The 20,026-nt window shown below is 36.6% G+C and overlaps 1 protein-coding gene across 3 annotated transcripts in view; it reads right to left on the reverse strand.

Moving 5' to 3' along the window:
• The window catches only part of b3glctb (beta 3-glucosyltransferase b), a 46,903-nt gene that overhangs the window by 15,799 nt on the left and 11,078 nt on the right, over positions 1-20,026 (reverse strand). For all 3 annotated transcript variants that reach the window (XM_027137530.2, XM_047804452.1, XM_047804453.1), the window contains 5 exons: positions 7,259-7,395; positions 7,096-7,159; positions 5,099-5,230; positions 4,633-4,702; positions 3,561-3,674 (listed from right to left, as the gene is read on the reverse strand). In XM_027137530.2, coding sequence (XP_026993331.1) covers positions 3,561-3,674; positions 4,633-4,702; positions 5,099-5,230; positions 7,096-7,159; positions 7,259-7,395 — 517 coding nt within the window. The remainder of the gene's footprint in view (positions 1-3,560; positions 3,675-4,632; positions 4,703-5,098; positions 5,231-7,095; positions 7,160-7,258; positions 7,396-20,026) is intronic.

The following is a 20,026-nucleotide window of genomic DNA, read 5'->3' on the forward strand; positions in this document are numbered from 1 at the left end:
CTCATCTTTAAAGAGGAAGAGAGAATGATACAGAAAAAAATCTATAAAAAGTAAAAAAAAAAAAAAAAAAAAGGGATGAGAAAGACAGATTTTCAATTCCAAGAGCTGCAGTTGGGGGAAAAAAAGAGCTCCCTTGCTGATTTTAAAATACACCAAAACATCTATCTATTTAATCTCTGTTTGAAGAATAGGTACATTTTCAAGGATGAGCAATGTCATGGCAAACAAAACAAAATTCCCTTGTAGAACTGGTATACTGTATATAAAACATACCGTCCTAGAAATTACTTCATATTTCTACAGTACAAAAAAAAATGCAACAGCAAATGGATGTGTAAATACAATCAACCTCACCAATAAGAAGTTAGCATTTTAGTGATATTCTGGCTATGGGAGAGTATAGCAAGCATTTAATAACAAGCTTAAAAAGATTGGCAGACATGGAGAAATGAATAGTAAAACATTTCTTGAACTTTTATGTTGAGTTTTTAAAACCTGAAAGGCTGCTAAAAAAAAGAGAGCATAGAGTTCTGCTGAAATTCCACCTCTCCATAATGGTAGTCTCCTTACTCAGTCATTGAGCTCCTCACCGGACTCCACCAAACCCAACACTAAGCACCTGTCAACCTGCACAATTAATAGCAGATACACATTAATGGCCCTGCTTAAGAGCAGGCTGAGAGCAAACAGACACTCCAGAAGCTGCTGTGGTCCACCATATCCACATGTCCCACGCCATCATCCAACATGTGACACTTCATGAGCTTCTACTTGCAGTCTGGGGGGCTTCATTAGGTTTTTTGAGGATGCGGTCACTGCGTTGGAATAGGGTGAGGATGAATGTGCTCTAGGACTCCAAGACCTTGATATTGGGGGAAGCCCAGCTTGCAGTCAAACAGTTTCTGCCAAGGACACAGCTTTAGTATCCAGATTATCCAGAGCATAGTCCTGGAGTGTGTCGAGACGACCAGCAGAGGAGCACCAACGATGCTTCCAGTCACTGAAGCTGGCCAGGTTTAACTGCTCCTTACCTACACTCAGCAAATTAAGGCCTCCTGTTGTTGATGGTTGCTGGCAGACAGCAAAGGAGTAGAACAGATAACTGAGCTGGTAGTACCACTAGCACATGTCCCTGGATGGAGCCTTTCAGTTGGCACAGGATTACTTGGCAGTGATCCATGGTCCAGGCTTCTCCACTCTCTCTGTCTGTCTCTCTGGTTCCATCTACCTGAAACCAATGTGCTGGAGCCCAGAACCTGTCACCTCAAACCCGGGTTTCACCTTGCTTTTCCTCCTCTCCATTTAACTTGCTCTCTCTCCACAGACAGCCAGAATTTACTGCATGAATGCAGTGCTTTGTGCTATCTTTAGTGGAATACAAAATGCAATACTTTTTAACAGCGGGTGTTTACCACATTTCAGCCAGCAGTGCTTCAGAGGCACTCTTTTAAGTTACCTCCAAAGGGGTCCTGACTCACCAGAGCACTTATTTCTTGTGTCTCCCTATTTGCAAACAGTAAGAATTATTGAGAATTTAAGTTCTAATTTTTGCTTTAATGTGATTGATATTGGAAAAAATGATTAATAAAAATGTAATTAGTATTAGTAACTAAAACTAACCTCTTGAATATTAATATTAATTATGATTATTTGAAGAAAGGTATTCTTGTCTGATAAGAGTATTATTCTCTATTTTGATAAAGTTCTATTGTATTATATTCTCTTCCAACCTAATTGTCTTCAGAAAACCTTCCTTTTTATATTCCCCAGTTTGTAATTTTATATGCAAATGAACAAGAATCAATGACTATGAATATTATTTTATAATTAGTCTATTATGGCAACTTCTATTGACCTGAAAAGAGATCCCTGTGTACCTGAAGTGATATAAATACCAGTTTAAAATGACATAAAAGCTTAAAATGAGTTTACAGAGTTTTGTGACAAACTGTGCTGGATTAATGGTAGGCCTACCATTAGTTTATGCAGGATAAAAAAAACTGTTTTAAAATATTAAAGATTTACACAAACAAATTTACACATCAGCCTAAAAAAATCTTTAAAAAAAAACATTTGTTCTTTCACTCATTGCATTTTAATTTAATGCATCAAATCACCAAATCATTTGACTGTTAACTCTAAGGTTTGCATAATTGTGCACTTGATTATGTTTTTAGGCAGAAAACCTAAAATCCATGTAGAATATTCATCCATTGGACACTGACAGTGCAGTTTGTAGCAATGGTTTTCTTTTCTTTGAAAGCACAAACAGTAATGCATGTAAAAACTAGCATAATCCATTTATATCCCCTAAGAGCTATGTAAGATGTGCGTTTAGCTAGTCATGTTAATTGTTCAAACATCTCTGACAATTACATTTTAAATCTTTTTAACATAGCAGTGTTGCCTGGTTGTCTTCGCAAAATAGCCAGCTAATGCTAACCAGGCAAGGTCAATGAATCTTCAATATGTGTGGTTGAAGGTATATCTGATGATCCAGCTGAATGACTGAATTCCTTCAGTATTATAAAGGTCATTATTTTTATACCATGCTTAAGTCTACAATTGAAACCAGATATTTACAAACACTTTACTGTACATTAAATCAGAGTAAACTTTTTCTGTTTTGAATCATTTTTTGCATTTGTTAAATGTCAGAATCGAGCGAGGGAGAATTTTTATGTATTTCTATTATTTATGTATTTCTATTAAAAATATGTTAATATTTATTGATTTAAAACAGAAAAAGTTTACTCTGATTTAATGTATGACAGTAAAGAAATAAAAGTTTTTGTGTATTTTTTTGAAGTGTACGTAAGTATCTGGTTTCAACTTTATTATTATGCTGTGTATGGAATAACATACTGTAAAATGGAAAAATAAGTCTGCACTTTTTTCAGGTAAACTGACAGTATATACTTCACCCAACTATTAATATTCCACTTCTGTAGGTGTATAATTATTGATGTTAGATACCACATGTTCTGTGTTTGTTAATCATTTTGACTTCTGGATATTTTTGGTTACCATTTTAGTTTTCAACCCCTGTACTGACCTTAAAGATATGTAAAAACCCTGCATTTGTGTCTGAGAATAATACAAATAAACGACATGCTACCATGCTAACTGCTGTAATAGGAATGAACCACCGACAAGGTAATATATGGTTATCACTGATACAATGATCGGCCATTTTGAGAAGAGCTGACAAATTGTGCTTATCAACACATGGGCTATAAACAGTACACGCATAACATAATTGTACATGCACAAACCTGTCTATATGGTAAGTGAAGCTAATAAAATGGTCAGTCAGTGTACACAACAGGGAATGATTGTGTGTTAAATAAGGTAATTAGGTGAAGCAGAAGCAAATTACCCTCTGGGCTGTCCACCAAATACTAGGTGGGAAGGTGGAAGTGAAATGAGTAGGTATTTTTAGCCCAGACATGGCACTGCATTTTTGAGCTATTAGTAAAACTGCATTTTTAATTAAAGCTGCTGATACATTTTGGAAAAAAGACAGACACAAAACACACAACACATCTATAAATACTGACCACTCTCTGTGTTGGAGACACCCAGGTCAATGGTGGGGATAGTTGGATCAGCAATATCACTATAATATTCTAGCAGTGCTGCGTCTTTTGCCCAGGTCTTCTTCACTACAGGCACTAAAGAAAAAATTCATTCAAAAAAAAAAAAAAAAAGAAGGAATGATGAGGCAAAAACGAGGAACAAAAAGAAGATTAAGAAAAGATTAGAGAGTCTTCAATGAAAATTTTCTTTATAAATTATAAAAGGATTCTGGGAATTAATAAAAATCCTAACGCATGCATACAATTTAACTGAACAGGTATATGGGCATAATAAGCATATCAAACTAATCCAACAGCCAAATCAGTAAACACCATCAGAACACTTCACAGACCTTAAACAGTAAAAAATTATAGTTATTTTCTAAAACATGCTTTTAGCTAATGTTTAATTTTTTAATGTGGTACCTTTTAACATTTACCTGAAACAGTTACTTTTACAATTAAATCTAGTGTCTACGTATGCTGGTTATTTAAGTACTGCTCCGACACCACTTATCTCGGTCACATACTACAAAAAATATGTACCTCTTACCCTTGTTTTAGGTCTAGAACTGAATAAATTACCAAGCAGATCTCCATGCAGGAGAAATCCACTTTAGAAAATTAATGTTTATTCCCGAATACATGATGAAACAAGCTGAAATGTCGCTGACTTTTCATAAAAGCCTTTTGGATGCAAAATAAGGACAACCAAAGACAGACATTGTATTAAATTAGTTTTAGTAGGGTCCCAAAAGGCCACTAATAGCTATTTATTAACTAATTATTAGCTAGGAAAAAATCATTCATTTTAACATTTACAAAAAAAAAAAAGATTAGAAAATTACATAATCTTTCACTGATGGAATTTTCACACTTGGCCCAAAATACAATTTGTGGCTGGTCTGTGGGAGGTGTCATCATTGCAAGTTTTGTGTCCACAAAGAATTAATTCCAAAATACAGATCAGGGAAAACAGACACTTAATAAACACAGTCTCTACTTCTTGGTCAGAAAAATGCAGAAAGCACAGTCGAGAGCTGAGATAATACACCTCTATCTTGGTGGAATTTCTGACAAGTCTTCACTGCTACAAAAAGGTCTTCGCTTTTCACTAGCATAACCTATGGAGAGAAAGAGAGAGAGAGAGTGAGAGAGAGAGAGAGAGAGAGAGAGAGAGAGAGAGAGAGAGAGAGAGAGAGAGAGAGACTCAGTATAAAAAAATCTAGAAGGACTAGGAGAGCTATTAGATCTGTGGTCTCAAAATATTTCACAGAATAAACTAGGCATTTCAGTCTTGCTCAATACAGATCTTCATGTGCAGAATAAACTAGGCAATATCAAGCAATATAAGCAACATACTGTATTTTTATTATCAGTTAATTTTTAACATAAACTATGGGTTTTCCTTACTTGAATCTAGATTTTACAAGGCATAAATTAAGCTCTTTTATGATTTGAGGGCAATCTGTATATTCAAAACAAAACACATAATATAATATAATAAATAATATACCTACACAGCTTGGCAGGTAAGAGTTGACAGTGGTAGCACAATGCTCAGTGTACATTGAGCCGTAAAGTTCAGAGCAGAACTCATGTACAGCAGTTAAAGCAGGACCTCTACCCTCTTCCCAAATATACAGCGCAATCTATAGAAAAGTTCATATCATTAAACTATTCAGACCAGGTCTCCAACACTCCCAACACGACACGACAACTTGACCAACAGACATAAAAGTTCATAAAATATTTGCAAATTCGATAAAATCAAATTTACTAAATAAAAATTAAGTTTAAAAATAAAGTTTCATCCCAATTAAACTCACTTATGCCCCACCACTTTCCAGTGTAAGGGCAAAACTGAAGTAGTTTGGATAAAGAATAAAGGAACACATGGTGGATTCATTCAACTTGAAAGCTGCTAGAAATTTTGACAGCATTAGGAATAAAGCTACCAAGCTGCCAAAGGAATATATCCTGCTGCACGAAGATGCAGGACGAGTGTGCTGTAGACATTTCTTATTAGTGCAGATGCTGTTTCGTGGTAAAATACTGTTTAATATTTCCCATCACACACGCATATGAATGCCAAAAAATACTATTTTTTAAGTCCAATACAATGTCAGGTCTTGGTTTTCAAAAAGAATATTATCTTCAATATCAAAGGTATGTGCAATTGGGCTTAATGAATAACAGGATCCATGTGAATGAACAAAATCTGGCAATAATAACAACTGATAAGTCTAGTGAGCAAAACTGTTGTATTAAATCGGCTCTCGACTTAACAATTGAACATGCTGCTGATGTGAATTTAAAATGATTATATAGAAAATATGACTATTTAATATTGACATTTCACACAATTGTAGCTTATTCTCCTAGTTTGGTTTATGGCAATATGTAAATAAATGTTACTGTTAAAGTAGGTCTCAGATTAAAAAAGGTTGAAGATTCCCGATTTAGACCATACCAACATGCACCTTGCTGATGATATGGAACAAACAACAGGATTTTTAGGAAACATACAGGTATAAGTAAGAGTACAAAGGAAAATTACTGAGAAGGAAGGTACACAATCAGTATACAGACAGGTATAAGAGGCAAGACCAGGCAGTTTGAAACATGAAATCTACAGAGAAGAATAAGAAGGAAGTAGCGCACTATGACAGCTCTCTGTAAGGAACAGACAGTCTTATTTTTCCTGTGACAGAGAGAAAACAAGTGAAGGGATAGAAGAAAGGAAGAAAGAGAAGCTTATCTTGTCATAATTAAATTCATACTCGACACAAGTAACATTTTCTAATGATTTGTATTCATACAAATGTATGTACGTAACACTACTTAAAATAAGGAAGGTGAGTAATAACGGAAACCATCTCACTGGGCTGGAAGAGGAAAAGGTCACTGGATATCTGTTATATAATTTGTTACACATACAGAAGTGAGAGAGGAGCAGAGGAGAAAAGTGTATTGTGTGCAGGTCATGTTTCAACATGATGTCATAATAACAAATGGCAGGAGAAAATTTCTTAACTTGAGAGGAGTATTACAGAAACAGACAAACAAATTACTTCATTCATTCATAAATGCCTCTATCATCAGAACTAAATTGACACCACTCCACACAGCACATTTAATGGTAAAAGTCATGGGTAAAACCCACTAATATGTTAAAAGGAAAAGGTTATGCCCAATAAAACTGCAATGATTTTCCAGGCATGAAGTACAGGCGATCAACCAAGAGAGTTTTAATTTCATGCATGCTTAAGTTCCACATGTTTCCGGCATGTTTCCGGCAAGTACTATAACAAAAGAATAGATGTTTTATTTAACGCAAAATATATAGTTAATTATTTAATAACAAAAAAATAAACATTATGATGTTAGCATCAGCTACCTGGGATAGTGAGCTGACACTGGCAAAATCCTGGAAAAGGTTGACACATAATTACCCAACCCTACAACAATATCTCAGTTCATAAACTCAAACTGGACTTTTTTAAGACAAACATACCTCATGCTTAAGGTCAATGGTGAAATCTGATTTGGGTGGCTCATGCTTCACATAATCAGCTAATCTGAAATTCCAAACGAATGAAGTCATTTGATATTTCCCTAAAGCAATTCATCTTATAAGCATTTCTTTAAAGTAAGGAAGGGCAACCAGACATCCTCACCTTTTAACCAGAGAGCAGCTAAGGGCCCAGCCAGCAGCAAAATCAGGATAGCTGAAAGCAGTCGGCTCTTCTGAGAAGGCATAGTGGTGGATAATTGTGGCACTAGCATCATAAAGCGCCCTTCCCAAAAACCACTCCTGTTGGGAGAAAGATGTCTTTTACAGTACCACGTGTAAATGCATTTTAGCACTGATGATGTGACCGACACACCAAGTTGACCTTGACCACATTTCCCTTCATCTCCTTCATGCTCTGACACAGCAAAGCAGTGTCTAGGCATGCACGATACCAGTGAGACACTTCCATTAAGACACAGCAGTTTCTCTTTGTGAGGTGCATGGTGAACATGAGCAGATTTTAGCCATTTCAGATGCTAATAAATAATATTTTTATGGGTGTAGACAGGAGAACCAGTTTTATCTGCCTGTTTTATTGTACAATTGAATTTACTGCTGTCTGTAAGACATCCACCTGAGTCTGAAGGTGTGGACACTCCAGCCTAAAAGCATTACAGTCCTCCTTGCAGGCATGTGAACATGAAACTAGAGTGGAGTGTCATAACAATGCAAAACAACTGCTGCTGGCTTTGTGATTCAAAAGCCTGCATGCGTCTATCTAGGATTGTGCAGAGATGCAAGTGCATACACAATATCTGACAACACGTAAAGAGAAAAAGTTAGCAGTGACTAAGTGACAATGTAACTTGGCCCAGCAAGAAACAAGGTATCAAGTGAGATTTGTTCAATGTGGGTTGCACTGCACCATCCAACCCTACTCATTAAACTTATCACAGCTAGGTTAGAGCATGTTGTAGTGATCTGCGTGCTGGATGGAGACTAAGTAAACCTCCCAGTTGTGTCCTAGAAATAATATCATTTAACTTCTCTGTATTTGTCTTTTGAGAAATACATGCCTCTTCAATTAGTTTAGTTAAGTGTGGAATAAATTATTAAAACAGTACCAGGTAAAGGGCAAAAACTATAAAAGCTTCAAAGCTATCCTTTATGTTGGCCTATTTTATAATCTATTTTGAAAACTGACTTGAAAAAGTCAAATATGAATTATTTTTATATACATGGATGCCAGTGCTGTTGTACAGAATAACTAACATTTACATGACTAAATATTTTGTATATTTTTGCTCCATCAATTAAAACAGTTCCCAAAGAAGCCACAGTAGAGAGATATAAACGGCGGGTTTCCTTACTCTATTGTTTGACAGTTTTATTGCCCAAATAAAACAATAAAACCATAAACCATAATCGATAAAACAATAAAATCATAAAAAAAAAAATTATGACTGTAATTATATAATGTTTACTGATAGGTAAAATGTCATACCTTTGATCTGACAGATGCATGTCATGATTTTATTATGTTTAGGTTAAAAGTTCATAATAATAAAGTTAATGTATTGATATATTGCTTACCGATTGCTTACCCTTTCCCTCCCACCACCCCCTCTTTCATATTGGTTAGCCCCATTGTGTCTGCTTCAAGTAGATAGGTGACAAGTAATTAAAACCATGTGTTTGATGCAATAGATAGACCAGTAATTTTTTTTATTGGGGGGTTTATGACCCTCAGATGAAACAGTATTGTAAAACAAGGCCATGTGTTTTGTTCCAATAATAGTAGACCATTATTTTTAAAAAGGGGTTTATGACCCTCAGATGAAACAGTATTGTAAAACAAGGCCATGTGTTTTTTTCCAATAGATAGTAGACCATTATTTTTAAAAAGGGGGTTTATGACTCTCAGATGAAACGGTATTGTAAAAAAGACCATGTGTGTTTGTTCCAATAGATAGTATTTATTTATTTATTTATTTATTTATTTATTTATTTATTGGGGGGGGGGGCTATGACCTCAGATGAAACAGCATTGTAAAACAAGGCCATGTGTGTTTGATCCGGGGTGATAGGGTTACCCCCTCCCCTCAGACTGGGTGGTAATCAAATCATGATTATGACACCCCGCGGAGTTAGGAGCGTCTCTCAGACTGATCGTTAGCCAATGGGGGGGGGGGGGTGTTTTTTGCAAACGCGCATGAGCAAACCCGCACACGCCTCCCTGAGCAAACGCCCATGAGAAAAAATGCGCACACGCCCCCCTGAGCACGCATGAGCAAAAACGCGCACACGCCCCCTGAGCAAACACGCGCAAATGCGCACACGCCCCCCTGAGCAAACGCGCATGAGCAAAAACGCGCACACGCAACCTGACTCCTTTTTGTGTTTTTTGTGTTTGATTTGTGTTTTCATTTGGTTGCAGGGGCGATTCTAGGTTCAGAGCTTTAGGGGTATTGAGCTCCTTTTTAGGGGTGCTGAAGCTAAGCATATGATCCAAAGAGGCGTGTAATTTTAAATGTCTTTACTATTATTATTATTATTGGGCTTTTAACTTTTAATTTAAATGACAAATTCCTTTCACAAGATCATTATGGACTGTCCCTAGTCTCTCACCTGAATCTGTCTTTTGGGGTTCGGGTGGTTCCATGTGATTATTGTCATTATTGTTTTAATCAATGCTTGTGACATATTTTCTGGGTTGCTGTCACAACACTATATATTCCCCAGCGTGGTGAGTGATTTATGTACAAATACACACATAAATGTGCAACAAAAACAACAAATCCTGAAAATTAAACTACAGCAACAACATATGTGTACATTGTGAGTTCTGCACTAGAGGAATAAATTAAAAAAAACACATCAAACAGTATCCAGCTTAATGTTATCATTTGTAGGTAACATTAAAGTCAAAACGAGGAATTAAGAAGATTAATGACAAAATGGAGAAAGATTCAGAAATAATTACCACACCTGAGCAACAACAAACGTGTCTCAAGCATCACCGTGGAGTTGCAAAGGCTGCAGTGGCATGCTTGATGACACAGATCACAACTTCTATGAACTGTAACCAGCCCAAAGAGTTGGAAATTAAACTTGCTGCTTTGGATGAGGCTGTACTACAGTTTCATGAGATTCACAACACATACCAAAAAACATTAGAAGATGATTATAACCTTGATGCTTTTAAGGGCTATTTAATATCGTTCCTGCGTGATGTTCAAGACTTGCAACACACAGTCTTGAGCTGGCTTGACGACTTTAAGCCATCAATGGAGGATCCAAGCATTGAATCATCAGATGCACTTAATTTCCACGAGGAAGAGCCAGTGCTTGATGAAGTTGTTAACCTCCAATGTCTTCTGTAGAACAGATATCTACCCAGCTTCAAGGGCTAAAAAATCTAAGACAGAAAGAAAAGAAAGAGTTTTCCATGCTAATCACTCAACAGGATGAATGTCTGCGTGCAGAGTTTAAATTACAACTTCAGCATGTTGAATGTGAAATGGATGGACTGAAAGGCTTACTGAAACTCAAAGATGCTGAGATGGAGGAAAATCGTCAAAAGGCTGAGTTAACAATAAATAAAGACTTTTCAACTCCTCACTCACTCACTCATTTTCTACCGCTTATCCAAACGTCTCGGGTCACGGGGAGCCTGTGCCTATCCCAGGCGTCATCGGGCATCGAGGCAGGATACACCCTGGACGGAGTGCCAACCCATCGCAGGGCACACACACATACTTTTCAACTCCTGTCTCAGGTAACCCAAGAGCTGAATAGTGGAAGCACTTTGCTGCAAATTGAGGCAAGAACCAGTTGCTCTGAATACAGACATCTTTTTGGAGCTTTTTCTCAAGCTTAAACCTTTTAAGGATGAACCTAACCAACCGAACCTAACCAACTCCTTTGTGTGGGAGGCAGACTAACACGTGCCCCAATTCCCTTTGAGGCTAAACATCCAATGATCCTACCTAACAATCATCACGTCACCCAGCTGATTATCTGTCACTACCATCTTCACTTGGGTCATGCAGGTCCAGAGCTGGTACTTGCAGAAATCCGGCAACTTTTCTGGATACTAAAAGGGACGTGCTGTCATTAACCGACTTCTCAAGTCATGTCTACAGTGTCGCAGGTTAAGAGCCAGGCCACAAATCCAGCAAATAGTGACACCAGGTGAGCCTCCATTCACTCGTGTGGGTGTAGACTACTTTAGGCCATTCTTGGTTAAGAAGTCCTAAAGAAGGTGAACTCAAGAGGTATGGACGTTTGTTTACATGTCTCACTATGAGAGCCATCCACTTGGAAGTTGCGCACACTCTCGATACTGACTCCTTCATCAATGCTTTACAGCGATTTATCGCTAGGAGAGGCCCACCCACAGAAATATGCTCAGATAATGGGACTAATTTTGTCGGTGGATTACGAGAGTTGCGGAAAGCCATTAGTGAATGGAATCAACAAAGGATTTCTGATTATCTGCTACAGAACAATGAAAATGGATCTTTAATCTACCTGCCGCCTCCCACATGGGAGCATTGTCTAAGCATTGTCCTAGCACAGCATTGTCTAAGCATTGTCCTAGCACAGCAGGCACCAGATTATGAGGGGTTGACAACACTGTTTTGCTGTGTTGAGTCTATTGTCAATGGTAGACCAATCACTAAACTCTCAGACGACCCAACAGATCCTCTACCACTCACACCAAATCATCTGTTGTTACTCCGTTCTGGTCCAATTCTACCTCCAGGAGCCTTCATCCAACAAGACCTCTACAGACGTAGATGGCACCAGGTGCAATATCTGGCAGATATTCTGGAGCAGATTTCTCAAGGAGTATTTACCTGCATTGCAGCAGCGCCAAAAATGGCTACAACCAAAGCGGAATCTTCAAATAGGAGATCTTGTGCTTATTCTGCATGAAAACACACCATGCAATCACTGGCCATTAGGTCTGATTACTCAAGTATATCCGTGTGCAGATGGACTTGTGCATACTGTGGAAGTGAAAACACAGGCAGGTGTCTTCAACCGTCCGGCTGACAAAATCTGCCTCCTGGAAGCCAGTCTTCTTAGTTGACTCGTCTCAGTTGAAATAGCTTAATGGAGACATCACCCTTCCTTTGTTTGAATGACCTGTTTGGGTTATTGGGGCCGGTATGTTATGTGCTGCCCCTTTAAGGACGCCAGTACAGTGCACTCATGTGATTGCTTAGAGAAAAAAAAGGGTGCCGTTAGTTAGAAAAAAACACTGAGAGAAAAGCCACGTTGTTTAGTTAAACTTTGTTAGAACAAGTATAAAATTTATAGTTTAAAAAATAACAAAACTATATATTCCCCAGCATGGTGAGTGATTTATGTTTATTAAGTATTTTTTGAGTTGTTATTTAAATCGCTATTTGTAATTTGCGCCGAGGTGCCAAAATGGCTAATGCTACAGTACATGCATATGTTTGATGTTGTTTAGACGTTTACTGTTTTTATATTGTTTGTCAAGATGTTCATACAATATGTTGCATTTAGTTCTAAATTGCATTTGGTTATGTGAGCAATACTGCTTAGTAATTTTGAGTTGTTTGTGTTTTGCAGTTTGACCACATACACACATGTACATATGTATACACATACACACATAAATGTGCAACAAAAAAACAACAAATCCTGAAAATAAGACTACAGCAATAACGTATGTGTACATTGTGAGTTCTGCACTAGAGGAATAAATAAAGAAACACAACAAACAGTATCCAGCTTAATGTTATCATTTGTGGGTAACAGTTTACTATGGAAATTCACTACATAAAAAAGACATACTTACTGTATAATAGCTTGTAAAAAAAACACATTGAACCATTACCGTGTCACCAATAATCCTGATTAATTTAAAATGTTTACTTGATTTTTTTCAGTTTAAATATTTTATCATTATACAGTATGTTGGAGAGTTGTACGTCTGTTCAGAATCTAAAGTATAAAACAGTGCTCTCTGGTATAAGTCCAGAACTACAGTACTACCATATTCCTACTTGATATTGAACCACTAACACTTCGCCAATTATTTTTTTTCAGTTTAAATATTTTATCATTATATGTTGGAGAGTTGTATAATAGTTTGGTTGCAGCTCATTTTACCTCAATTTTTTTTTAAACTTTTGAAATTCTAATGTTGAAACAATTTCAATTCAATTTTTTTATAAAGCACATTTAAAATCCACCTGAGCTGGCCAAAGTGCTGTACATAGAGATAAATGAAAAGGAAAAAAGAAAGAACATAAATATAAAAGAACACCTACAAGCTACCAACAATTAAAAGCACAGGAAAACAGGTGTGTTTTTAGCATGGATTTAAATTCAGCAAAAGTAGAAGCAGTTCTGACTGGTGGTGGCAAGCTATTCCACAGCTTAGGGCCCACCACTACAAAAAGCTCGGTCTCCCCTGCATTGCAGACGGGATCATGGTACCAGTAAAAGATGGCCAATTTGGGATCTAATGCCTCTTTTCCACCGGAAAGAACCGGGTGCTGGTTCAGAGCTGAGTGTGACGTCACTATATACGTGTCACGTGACCCAGCAACGTTAGCGCAGCAGTGGCAAACACAACAACAATGGCGGATGTTGCTTTACTGTTAATGCTCATGGCTTTGCGAACCTACATTGGCATCCAAACGCGGCGAATAAAACGTGTACGTGCAGCTCCATGTAATCTGTATAAACGGAGGTTGTAATCAATAAAGTACATAATGTTATTTTATCGTTAACACAGAAAAAAGTTAGCCTTAGCATGTAGCTACCTACTATCATGTGTGCTGATAATGTATCATATTGCGGTAAAGTAAAAGTGTATTAAACATTAGTATACTTAAGGTACATTATCAAATGCGCTAACAGTAGCCCCGCCCCCAGCTCCTGACGCAAGTGGTTCTTAAGTCTAGACCAGCAACGTTTTGGTGCTACTTAAAAACCACTTTTCCTGGTTCGGAGCCCGGTGCTTTGGTGGTCGAAACAGAAAGAACTGGTTCTGAATTAGGCTCTGGCTCCGAACCAGCACTCGAACTGCCTCGGTGGAAAAGGGGCATAAGTGATCTTGAAGGATTGTACATAATCAAATCAGATAAATATTTGGGAGCTAGATTATTGAGAGCTTGTAGACAAATAGCAGAATATTGTATTCGATACGGTATCGGACTGGCAGCCGGTGCAAAGAACGTAAGATTGGTGTAATATGGTCTTGTTTGTGGCTACCTGCCGCATTTTGAACCATCTGAAGATGAGAGATGGAAGAGAGAGGTAACGCAGAGTACAAAGAATTACAGTAGTCATGTCGAGTTGAGATAAAAGCGTGGATAACTTTCAAAACATTTCCTGTTTTGACTTTAGCTGACCAGCGAATGTGAAAGAAGCTGGTACTAACTATAGTGTTGATTTGTTTGTCTAATTTAAGGCCATTATCTAGGTGAAACTTAGAAACCTTGAAACTTTATCTGGGTGCTTTTTTGGCCCAAATTGTATGATTTGAGTTTTGTCATCGTTAAGTAATATAAAATTATTTGTAAGCCATAATTTGAGTTCTTGCTGCCAAGCCTCCAATATCTTGTATGCCGAGTTATCTTTGTGTTTAATAGGTACATAAAGTTTGTGCATAATTGATCCCAGAGGTACAGAAATAAGTACAATGAAATTATACTCGTCACATACTTAATAGTTTAAGTAAATCAAAAAAAATTGTTTAATAAAATCAAAAAGTGAAAAAAAAGTACTAGAAACTTAAAATACTTAAGTTAGTTGAATAGTTTTATAAAATTAATTTGACACTTCTCAATCTATTTAATTATAATAATTATTAAATAAATAATATTTTGAGCATTTGGATTTACAGTACTGACTGCTTGAAAAAGTCGAGGTTTCACCAAGGCAGGAAATCATGGGATGTTTGGGTTATTTTCAATTCAAATTTTTTAGCTTCTAAAGTGGGAGAATTATTCGAACACTTCTGTGCCATGTCTAATGTAAAAATGTCTTAACAATTCTTTATTTAACAAAACACACCAATTCAAGGATTCCTGAGCAGTACACAAAGATTGAACATATTCACTATCAGAAGTGTTTTGATGCGCACTGTAGACATGCTCAAAGTTTTCAACTATTCTATCCCTTTTATGTAAGAATTCCCTAGAACATCTTGAATGTTGATATTTTTTTCATGGGTGGTGCTGGTGGTGGGAGGTCTTGGGGGTGGGGGTCTTGGTGATGGGTTTTGAAAGATTCACTCGTAATCAAGGTATAGTTTTACTCTGAATTCGTCAAATTCAGCTAGGAAATAATCTCAATACAGTTGGCTAAAATAAAACAGATATTTTATCTTAGTAATATGTGATAATCAACTGAAAACACAAATCTAAGAGTCAGAATGAAATTCCCCTGGAGGGTCGCATTTGCACGTGTTTGCTCAGGGGGCATGTGCGTGTTTTTGCTCATGCCCGTTTGCTCAGGGTGACGCTTGTGTGATGTTAAAGGTAGCCCCCCATTGGCTAAAGATCGGTCCAAGAGACGCTCCTAACTCCGCGGGGTGTCATAATCATGATTTGATTACCACCCAGTATGAGGGGAGGGGGTAACCCTATCACCCCGCATCAAACATACATGGCCTTGTTTTACAATACTGTTTCATCTGAGGTCGTAAACCCCCTTTTTTTTTAAAAAAAAAAAAAAAAAAAAAAAAAGGTCTACTATCTATTTGATCAAACACACATGGCCTTTTTTACAATACCGTTTTATCTGAGGGATCAGAAACCACCCTTTTAAAAAAAAATTACTGGTCTATCTATTGGATCAAACACATGGTTTTAATTACTTGTCACCTATCTACTTGAAGCAGACACAATGGGGCTAACCAATATGAAAGAGGGGGTGGTGGGAGGGAAAGTGGGCTCTTTAACTACTTGGAGTCAACACAAAAAAATCTTATATCAATATATCAATACAATCATTAACTTTATTATTATGAACTTTTAACCTAAACCTAACATCATAAAATCATGATATACATCTGTCAGATAAAAGGTATGACATTTTCATTTGTATTGACTTTTTATTTATGATTTTATCATTTTATCGATTATGGTTTATGGTTTTATTGTTTTATTGGGGCAATAAAACTGTCAAAAAATAGAGTAAGGAAACCCGTCGTTTATATCTCTCTCAGTTGGATAGAGTGTAAATCTGCAGAAAGTGTCGAAATTAAACAAAATGAGCTGCAAACTAGAATTTTATATAACAAGCAATGAGGAAAACAAATAGTGAAATGTAACACTGTTGTTACACTAAATATCAGCATTCCTGAAACACTGCTAATCCAATCAAATAATTGGACACTTATACACTTCTCTCACTCACTCACTCATTTTCTACCGCTTTATCCGAACTACCTCGGGTCAACGGGGAGCCTTCAACAGATGCCAATCAACCTACCATGCATGTCTTTGGACCAGGGGAGGAAACCGGAGTACCCGGAGGAAACCCCCGAGGCACGGGGAGAACATGCAAACTCCGCACACACAAGGCGGAGGCGGGCACTTATACACTTATGTTGTGTAATTTAAATAATAGCATATAATATAGAACATAGAATTACCATGTAAAATATCCTTCACAACAGCCTTGTCCATGTTTCTGATAAATAATTTAAAACATTAATAAAAAATGCATATACCATTATACAGTATACTCTACAGAGTGTACATCCCTGTGTACATCTATACCTTTAAATACTAGCTCAATCTTACTGTATATTATTTAATATGATAACATTTACCTCGTTTGAAACAATCTATAATTCTTCAGGAAATTGCTATTTTGAAATGTTTTTATTTCATTGAAGAAAAACACAGGTAATTTTTTCAAATTTCCAATAATATATAAAAAGTGTAAATTCTAAAGTATACTTTATATTTAAAAGCAAAGAGTTCTCCATGTATGCTAAGATGTACAGTATGAGGCCTACAAGGCACATTTCAGCATGGATCAGGACAAACCTACAAGCAAAAAAAAAACACCTCAGGACCACCTTGTTGGTCCACAGATACAAAAATCCTGGAGTGCAAGTAACTCCTCAGAAATCTAGCTAGGATTGAGAAAGTGGCTTAGGAAAGCTTTGATGCACTGGTTCAGAGCTTAATGGACAATCACAAAGCCAAAAGGAGTAAATTGAGACTTTGCTGAAGAAATACAACACAGTGGGTTAAAGGGCACTCATATCCTTCATGCTTATCTTGATAAATTCAAAAACACAGGAGCATAACCAAAGGAGTTATTTGAGCACTTCCACCAGGATATACACCAGGACATACTTGACCAAAACATTGATGTGTCTACAATATAATCACAAATCTGTCATTTGGTATAGCTTTAGTATAAACAGATGTTCATTTAGATTCATATGTTTTTTGTTTTTTTTGTGAATTATGTGATCCAAAAAACACACATTTACCAATTGAAAATAGCCACTTTTCAAAATACCAAAGTCCTGTTCACAATAGCAACCTTTTGAGGGGAGTAACATTTTCTTTATCTTTCAGACACACACACAGTTGTGCTCAAAAGTTTGCATACCTTGGGAGAATTTTTAAAAGATTTTTTAAAGACAATTTTTTAAAGAAAACATAAGTAAGAAGGCAAAACAAATGTATTTTAATTCTTATAGGACTCAATTTAATATGTGAGGCATAACAGAATGGAACAATCATCAAACAAAACATAACAAAAAAGAAAATAAAGAAATAATCCATGTTCAATTTTGCATACATTCAGTTCTTAATATATTACACATATACATCTTTGAAGAGAAAAGAAAAATTCTTCTGGATGTAGTGGGTAAAATCTTTTTTTATCTACCTGACTTTGGCTTAGTATCAACAGAACCTCTAAATTCCCACCTCTTTATCAGAGCTTGGACAGTTCTGACTGGCAGTTTTAAGAACTTTTTATATCCATTTCCTGCTTTATAAAGTTTACATACCTTATTTTGAAGGTCAACTGGCAGCCACATGTATCACCTCATGAGCTGAGAAACTCACTAACTATTTATACACAGACACTAATTACAATTACAATGAGTCACAGATGTGTAAACGCCCCTTTAATAGCCATTTAAACCCGTGTGTTTATAATGTGGCCAAACATTCAAGCATATTTAAACTTTAGATGAGGGTTGTTTAAATGATTGCAGTTATCACAAGTTTTTAAAATCAGTCAAACAACTGTGTGATAATTTATGATTTTACGTGACCACTATCATTAAATAAGAAATTTTTTTTGCATTATCAGTCATATTTTTAAAATAAATGGCAATGTATTTTAGGGTAAGCAAACTTTTGTACACAACTGTATATATATTTTGATTCCACACTATTCACTTAAATGCCTTTCCTCTAAGAAAGATTGTCACATGTTCAACAGAAATTTACATCATTCTAATTTCCATTTATTCAACGTAGTGTAAAAAAACAGACTATAATGTTGATTGCCTGTCTGTGTTATCTAGTTACCAAGAGTACAATACAGGCAGTAGTAGATGCCTGCAGATCTAGAAGGTACCTGCTTGTGGCAATTTCTGCATTATTTGGAATGATTGAACTTATCAATTTACAGGGAAGGAGTGTTTACTTACCACATGCTGTGCTGCATATTGCAACTGTACTATATGTTTCTATGTTTGACATCTAGAGTAAGTACGTTAGAAAGAAGCAATATGCTAGCCATGTTCAATTTTCAAGAACTAGCTTATAAGATAAAACTAAAATCGGTTACTGCAACTAGGTTAATGGTGTTATATACAGCCACACTAAATTTGCTTCTTAAGATACAAAAAAGCCCTAGATACAAAATCCATTAAAATATCTATACAACACACGTATAGTAAATACGCAACTATACAGTCGTATGCAAAAGTTTAGGAACCCCTGACAATTTCCATGATTATCATTTATAAATATTTGGGTTTCGGATCACCAATTTCATTTTGATCTATCAAATAACTGAAGGACACAGTAATATTTCAGTAGTGAAATAAGGTTTATTGGATTAACAGAAAATGCGCAATATGCATCAAAACAAAATTAGACATTAACAGAAAAATCACATCAATATTTAGTAGAGCCTCATTTTAGCAGAAATAACCTGTAATGAGTGTCTGGATTCTGGATGAATGTATTCTGGCCCATTCCTCCTTACAAAACATCTCCGGTTCAGTTAGGTTCGATGGTTGCCGAGCATGGACAGCCCGCTTCAAATCACCCCACAGATGTTCAATGATATTCAGGTCTGGGGACTGGGATGGCCATTCCAGAACATTGTTTCCCTGCATAAATGCCCGAGTAGATTTTGAGCAGTATTTTGGGTCGTTGTCTTGTTGAAATATCCAGCCCCGGCATAACTAACTTTGTGACTGATTCCTCAACGATATTTTCAAGAATCCATGAGACCCTCAACTTTAACCAGATTACCATGATGGAACCTCCTCCAGCAAGTGTTTCTTGGAATGCTCTGTTCTTTTGTCAACATGCAGAAAGCCCCTTGTTATGACCAAATAACTCAATCTTTGTTTCATCACTCCACAGCACCTTATTCCAAAATGAAGCTGACTTTTCCAAATGTGCATTTGCATACCTCAAGCAACTCTGTTTGTGGCGTGCAGAAAAGGCCTCTTTCGTATCACTCTCCCATACAGCTTCAACTTGCAAAGTGCGCTGAATTGTTGAGCGATTCACAGTGACACCATCTGCAGCAAGTTAATGTTGTAGGTCTTTGGAGGTGGTCTGTGGGCTGTTTTTGACCGTTCTTACCATCCTTCACCTTTTTCTCTCCAATATTTTATGTGTCCTGCCACTACTGACCTTAACAAGAACTCTGCCTGTGG

This window comes from Tachysurus fulvidraco, chromosome 20 (genome assembly GCF_022655615.1).
Source record: "Tachysurus fulvidraco isolate hzauxx_2018 chromosome 20, HZAU_PFXX_2.0, whole genome shotgun sequence".
NCBI lineage: Eukaryota > Metazoa > Chordata > Actinopteri > Siluriformes > Bagridae > Tachysurus > Tachysurus fulvidraco.